The sequence below is a fragment of the Alosa pseudoharengus genome, unplaced genomic scaffold, assembly GCF_046254945.1.
Source record: "Alosa pseudoharengus isolate Yale_2024_CS ecotype anadromous, Long Island Sound unplaced genomic scaffold, YU_APseudo_1.1 YU_APseudo_1.1_scf_12, whole genome shotgun sequence".
NCBI lineage: Eukaryota > Metazoa > Chordata > Actinopteri > Clupeiformes > Clupeidae > Alosa > Alosa pseudoharengus.
Window position 1 is genome coordinate 19,769,725 of NW_027468587.1, and position 7,500 is coordinate 19,777,224.

Below are 7,500 nucleotides of genomic sequence, written 5' to 3' on the forward strand. Positions count from 1 at the left end.
ACACACGGAATGCGTCTCAGTTCTATGGGTGTTAGGGAGCAGGCGGGCGGGGGGGGGGGGGGGGGGGTCATGTGTGTGTGTGTGGAGGGGGGGTTGTCTGCATGCAAATGGAGCTCTTGCAGGGTATTTCAGTTGTTGTTTCTCTTTTTTATTATTATTATTTTATTTACAGTTTGCAAAAGAGGGGAGTAAGAAGGGGAAAAGAAAACGCTAAAAAAGCTGCTTTATCTGCGGGGAAGGTGGCGGCTGCTGGTGGTGGAGTCAGCTCTTACTGAGAGGCAACACAACAGGGCCCGACCCAGTGCCAGTGGCAGGCTGCTCTAGTTATTTGCTTATCAAATGTGTTTGTGTTTTGCGTTCAGAGGAGCACGAAGGGTGGATGGTGGGGGGGTTGGGGGGTACTGGGGTGGGGGTGTAAAGTAGGAAACTACATTAAATTCCAGGAATGCGGTAAGACAGGGGCACGGACGGCAATCTCTTGACTAGGGGAAGCCAAGCAGAAGGGAGAGGAGATTATTACTGTTGTTTACCTTAAATCGGGATTAGACTTATAAATTGGGCCTCAGCGGTTAATAGGCTCTACCAGGGAAGGAGCGCGAAGAGGAAAGAAGGGAGGGCAGGAAAGAAGACAAGGAGGAAGAAAAAGACAAGGAGGAAGAGGGGAGGAAAAAAAGAGAGACGGCCCAATTATGGAGCGAAAAACTTCCTGGGAAGGATTTAGAGAAGCAGGGGAGCAAGCAGTCTTAGCCCCGGCAACAAGCGTCTGTCACACACGCACGCGCACACACACACACACACACACACACACGTGTAGACATGCACACCCCCCCCCCCCCCCCCCCCACACTCTTGTGACTTATTCCGCTGCGGCTGCAGCTCCTGGGTCCCCAGCCCATGCATTAAAAATGGTAATAGGTAGCCTGCAGACATATTATATTAGTCTGTGTATTTTTAATGAACCTTCTGTTGGAATCCTCTTCCCCCCGAAGAACCTTTTGCTTATGCTTACACGAGGAGCGCTCTCGACTACATGCGCACACAAACACAAAACTTGCCTTAGCAACAGGTGCTTTAAATGCGCTGTGATATGAGCTAGAGGATCGCGGGTAGAGAGATAGTGTGAGTGACATGTACGATGGAATGTGCAGCTCCTCACTGTGTGTGTCTGTGTGTGCATGTGTTTGTGTAAGCGTTGTGTCAGTGTAAAAGAATTTGTGTGAAGGAATGTGTGTGAGAAGGCGGCATGTGTGAGAGAGAGTAGGGAAATAAATTCATAAATGTATGTATGTACGTATGTATGTATGTATGTATGTATGTATATGTATGCACTGTATGTATGTGCATGCCTTATGTTGGTTTGTGGATGTTTGTGAAACAGAGAGAGTAATAGCGAGAAATGGGGGGGCATGAGAATGATAAGGGAGAGAGGGAGAGACAGAATGAGAATGATAAGTGTGGACAGAGAGTAGCAGTGTAGCCCCAGAGTGGGGACCACAGGCGCAGAGCGCCACATCTGTGGGCTGGGCTCGCCCCCGTAGCGCTGCATTTGCCTTGGAGATTAGAGGGCCTCCGCACACGCCACTCTTCTGCCCAGGAGCTGTGCCACCCTGCCTGCCCGCCTGCCCGCCCGCCTGGCTGGGAGCTCTGACAGCTTGCCTGAGGTGCTCCTGCTCCCCCCACCCACTGGTACTGCCTCCACCACCCCCACCCAGCTACCCCCCTCCACTCCGCCCCCAACCACCTCCACCTCCACGCGTCATCTCTGGCAGCCATCCTAATGACAGCAAAGCCTTCTTCAAGTTTTACTTTTGATGTGCGGTGCCGTTCAACACACCACTCTCTCTCTCTCTCTCTCTCTCTCTCTCTCTCTCTCTCTCTCTCTCTCTCTCTCTTTCGCTCTCTCCCTCTCTCTCTCTCTCTCTCTCTCTCTCTCTTTTGCACGGGCCACCAATGAGGCCCTCTGACAGATGGGCTCTTAAATTTGTCAAATAGAAGAATTGGCCTCCCCCAATGTGGTTTTTAATTAACATTGGGCTCTTTTTTAAAACATGAGTGAGTGCTTAATTAAAAAAAGCACTTTGCCGTACAGAGGATCGTGGACCTCGGCCACAAACAAGAGGGTTCTTTTTTTTTTTTGTCGGGGGGCTGTTTTAGGGTGGGGGGGGTGGGTGGTCGGAGTCCATCTGGGCAGAGGGTCCAGGAGAGGAGACACGCAGTGAAGGATGGAGCACGGCCGTTGGTTTCTCTGGAGGAAGCTGGACGGTAATTGCCAAGGATGTGTCTCATTCTCCTGGTGCATGCTTTCCAAGCGGACATGACAGTTTGCCAGGCCAGAGCGCCCTGAACTCGCTCTGACGAAAGCGCTCCTTGTTGACGTCTCTCTCTCTCTCTCTCTCTCTCTCTCTCTCTCTCTCTCTCTCTCTCTCTCTCTCTCTCTCTCTCTCTCTCTCTCTCTCTCTGTCTCTCTCTCTCTCCATTACCGTCTCTCTCTCTCTTCACCCCCCCCATCTCTTCCTCGCTGATGGAGAGAGTCTGTGTTGCTGGCCAGGGCGTGTCAACATCAAGGTTGCCGTGACAATAATTAATATCAGGTTGTTCTAACTGGAATCCCTTGTTCCCAAACTCCCGATGTCTCTCCTACTCCGTCAGCAGTGTTTTATCACCTCTGTGTCTTCTCTCCTTTTCTCTTTGTGTACTGATTCTTCTCTCTCTCTCTCTCTCTCTCTCTCTCTCTCTCTCTCTCTCTCTCTCTCTCTCTCTCTCTCTCTCTTTCTCTCGCTCTCGCTCTTGCTCTCTCTCCCTTTTCCTCTGCCCCTCTATCACTGGTTCTCCAAGTCCAATTGAAAATTGTATTCATCATAATTAGCATGTACAAATTACACATGATGATTTATTGTAATGTGAATGATAGTTTGTGTTGTATTGTATTGTATTGTATTGTTTTGTATTATATTATATTGTATTACAAATTTAATACAATTGCCAGTGTATGTGACCCTGCTGTGTGTTATGTGTCCTGTGTGTGTGTGTGTCAGTGCTGGCTCGAGACTGTGACACAGGCTTGAATGCCGAGATCTCCTACTTCATCCAGAGCTCCGACTTCGACATCACCTCCCAGGGCGTGGTCTGCTCCGCCCGGCCGCTGGACTACGAGCGGCCCAATCATATGTATGAGTTCCTGGCGGTGGCCGTGGACAAGGGCACGCCCCCGCGCACGGGCACTGCATCCATCCGCGTCCGCATGGCCAACGTCAACGACGAGGCGCCCGTCTTCTCACAGGCTGTGTAGGTCCTCTTCTCTCCTCCGTAGCTCCATTGGCCATCTCTCTCCCTCTCTCTTTTTCTCTCTCTTTTTCTCTTTCTCTTTCTGTCTGTCGTTCTTCCTTCCTTCTTTCCTTCCTGGTCACCATCTCTATCTTAATATGAATAGTAATTAATTCATATATTTGACGAAGTATCTTTCCTTCCATACTGTCAGCCTCGCTTGCCAGTGTCTCTCATTCTAACACTATTATCTATATCACTCCATCTCTCTCCTATTCTTTCCTTCTTCTTGTCTGTGTTATCTCTCTCTTTTCATTCCATCTCTCTCTCTCACACACACACACATTCCACTCTCCCCATCTATAAGTCTCTTCAGTCCTTTTCATCTCACTTACCACCGCCCCTACCAACTCACACACACACACACACACACACACACACACACACACACACACACCCCTCCGGCCCCCCACCCCCGTGGTGTGTTCTGTGTTTTCTCGTCTCTGGCTGCTGCTCCGTGGAGCCCTTCAAATCTGGAGTAATTCTCATACTGATGCTTCAGAGGGGATTTCTGTAGCCCCCCCTGCCGCCCCCCCCCCCCCCCATGTCGCCCCCCCAGTCCCCCTCTCCGCCGCGGCAGATAAGCCCACTCGCCTGGCATTTGTAAGCCTGTAGCCCGGAGGAGAACCAGGCATTTGGACGGACTCAGAGCACCACTGCCAGCAGTGAGAGACGGGCCACAGAGGGCTGGCGCAAATCACCAGTGCAGCCGCACAGCCACACACTAACACACCTCAGTGTAGCCTTAAAGTAGCAGGGAACGGGTGGTGGTAGCGGGAAACTGTGTTTAGAGTTGAAATGGAGGACTAGCTGTGTGTGTGTGTGTGTGTGTGTGTGTGTGTGTGTGTGTGTGTGTGTGTGTGTTTCTCAGGAGGACTGGCCCGTGTGTGCTACTGGTAGTGGGAGAGCATCATGGGAAAGACTTCAGAGGGTTTGTGTGGGAAACAGATGGTTGGGCCTCTGATGTGCTGGGACTGAGTTTGCTCTCTCTCTCTCTCTCTCTCTCTCTCCCTTCTCTTTCTCTCTCTACCTCTCTCTTTTTCTACCGTCTCTATTCCCCCTCCTCTCTCTCTCTCTCTCTCTCTCTCTCTCTCTCTCTCTCTCTCACTCTCTCTCACTGCTGCAGTTATAAGACCTTCCTCTCGGAGGACGCGGGCCCTGAAACTCTGGTGGCCATCGTCCACGCTAAGGACCCAGACGGAGATGGAGTGACATACGCCATCACCGGAGGCAATGAGGACAGCAACTTCGAACTGGACAACCAGAAGGGTAGGCAGAGATGTTGGCATAAACACACACACACACACACACACACACACACACTCACACAAATTCTGGATTGCTATTTGAATTGGGTTGCTGTGGTAACTGGGACCAGGGATAAATTGCAGCCCAGACCCCCTTCGGGAGAGAAATCTGTAACAAGGACATTTCTAAACCCACATAAAGAGTCTTCTCCCTCTCTCTCTCTTGCACAGCCTCCATCCCCCTTTCCCTCTCTCCTCCTCTCTCCCCTCCTCTCCAATCTTCTCTGTGCTTCCTAGTGGTGTTGTTAGTCTTTTGCACTCTTTGTGTGTGTGTGTTTGTGTATGTGTGTGCGTGTGTGTGTGTGTGTGTGTGTGTGTTTCTTTGTCTATCTGTATGTATTCAGTATTTTCTGTCTTACAGTCAAGGTTGCATTTGTCTGCAATCTGAGGTTATCATTTGTTTACATGGGCTTGTTGCCTCACAGGTGAAGACTCCTTAATGCTAAGCTGCTCGCCTCCTTATCGCTCCTGCGCTCAGCTCCTCTCCCTTCTTCTCCTCTCCTCCCTCCCTTTCTCATCTATCCTCTTCTTCTCTTCTCCTCCCTCCCTTTTTTATCTATCCTCTTCTTTTCTCCTTTTCTCTTGTCATCTCTTCCTTTGTCAGTTTATTTCCCTTTTTCCCCACAACTTCTTTACCCATCACTTTATCTAATCTCTTCTCCCCTTCCCTCTTCTGTCTTCTCTTTTCTCCTCTCCTCTCCTCTCCTCTCCTCTCTTCTTGTCTCCTGTCCTCTCCTCTCCTCTCTTCGATTCTCTTCTCTTCTCCTGTCCTCTCCTCTCCTCTCCTCTGCATGCCTCCTCCTCAGGCCAGGGGAGACAGATGGCCCTTGGCTTCCACGCTGCTACTCTGTGAAAAGTTGTCACTTCAAAGTCTTTGTGCCATTTTGTTTCACTCCCACCTCCTCTTCCCACCCGTGGCCACCGCGACCACCAGCAGCACAGCCGGCTCCTGCCTCAGCCTTTAGCTTTAGCTTTAGCGACAGGCTCCAGCTTAGAGGCAGGAAGCCGAGGAGGCTATTGCTTTTGTTTATTTATTTATTTGCCTCCTTATTTATTCATTTATTTATTTGTGCTGAAGTTGCATGGGGAAAAGCATCAAAGATGGCAGAGGCACATTGGCTGTGGTAACAGATTCTGGGAGTATAAAAAAAGGATTCTGGGAAGAAAGGCAAATATTTCCCCCCACATCATTGTAAACAGTTTTCTTTTGTGTTGTTTGTTTGTGTTGTGTGTGTGTGTGTGTGTGTGTGTGTGTGTGTGTGTGTGTGTGTGTGTGTGTGTAAGTGTGTGTGTTTCTTCACCAATCCTCTCTCTGTATTCCTTTGTCTATCATTTCTTTGTTAGTGTCCTATCTTTCTCTCGTCTCCTCTCGTGCCATTTTGAGTGGCCTTGGGTGGTGAAAGATTGAATCCAGTGCTCAAATTCATGGTGGTCCATTGGACTGATCCATAATGTGCATTTATACTATTTGAACGTGTGGATTATTCTTCTTTTAAGTAAAGGAAGCAGAAACTAAATGGAAAAGGAATTCAAACACCAAAAACTTGCTATCATGCTAGCTTGTGTAAGAACAATTTAAATATAGCCTGTGCTGCTAATTAGAATGACACATGTGTTTATCTAACATCAGACTAAATCTGAAGATGATAGCCAAACTAGTTTCTGGTTAAACATAGCTGAATTGGCAATTACCTGCATAATTTTGCTTTAACAAGAAAGTGACAGAGATCAGTTTATTTTCAAATCTCATCTCAAAGCCCATTTCTTCTCTATAGCTTTTAACTCAGGTTAAGCAGTTGTTTTGTGACAACTGCTTCATTTTTTTAAGATCTACTTTATATTGTTATTACTATTATTTTATTTTAATTTTATTTTTTACAGCACTTTGTAAAAACTGTTGATTTATGATAAATAAATTGACATTGACACTGACATAAAGAAGGGACATGATCAAACAAACAAACCTAGAAATGAATGGAGTGTTATCATACTGCACCTAGTTTCCTTGATTATTTATCTATTTTTAAGTCTGCTGTTGGATTTGCTGTTGGATTTGCTTTGTGCTGAATGGCTGGTTTGGCAATACACATCTGATATGCCAATAAAATGCCTTTTTTAATTTGAAATGTGTAACTTGAGTCCTGATTGGTTCCTGTCCTCTTACCCTTATAGGCATCATCAAGCTGCGCCGCAGTCCCCCTCCCACACTCCGCGGGCCCCAGTACGTCCTCAACGTCACGGCGACCGACGACAACAGCGCCGGCGGACCCCTCCCCCTCAGCAGCTCCGCCCAGGTCATCGTGGGCATCAATGACATCAACAACAACAAACCGGTCTTCGATGAGGTGAGAGGCAGCATGTGTATGACTACACTGGCAGCTGTGAGTGTGACACAGACATAGTCAGAGAAATGAGAGAGAGAGAGAGAGAGAGAGAGAGAGAGAGAGATGAGATAATCGGCAACAAGAATAAAAATAGAGAGATGGAGAGAGGCAGTGGATGAGAGTCAGATATACTGTGAGATGGACAGAGAGAAAGAAGTGAGAGTGTGACTGAGCGGGTGACTGAGCATGAGAGATACGATTGAATGAGTGTGTGTGGGTGTGTGCGTGTGAGTGTGTTTGTATGCGTATGAGACAGAGACAGAGAGTTTGTCAGTATGCAAGTATAAGAGACCTAGTGTGTGTGTGTGTGTGTGTGTGTGTGTGTGTGTGTGTGTGTGTGTGTGTGTGTGTGTGTGTGTGTGTGTGTGAGAGAGAGAGAGAGAGAGAGAGAGAGAGAGAGTGTGTGTGTTTGTCTGTGTGTTAAGGCTGCAACAATTAGTTGTAAACCATTAAATTAATCACCAACTATTTTGGTGGTTGGTTAA

General features: G+C 48.1%; 1 protein-coding gene across 1 annotated transcript in view; it reads left to right on the forward strand.

Annotated features, from left to right (window-relative positions):
• Positions 1–7,500, forward strand: part of LOC143119633 (neural-cadherin) — a 182,110-nt gene that overhangs the window by 120,051 nt on the left and 54,559 nt on the right. Inside the window, exons 11-13 of the mRNA XM_076281255.1 lie at positions 3,036–3,285; positions 4,451–4,593; positions 6,804–6,976. Coding sequence (XP_076137370.1) covers positions 3,036–3,285; positions 4,451–4,593; positions 6,804–6,976 — 566 coding nt within the window. The remainder of the gene's footprint in view (positions 1–3,035; positions 3,286–4,450; positions 4,594–6,803; positions 6,977–7,500) is intronic.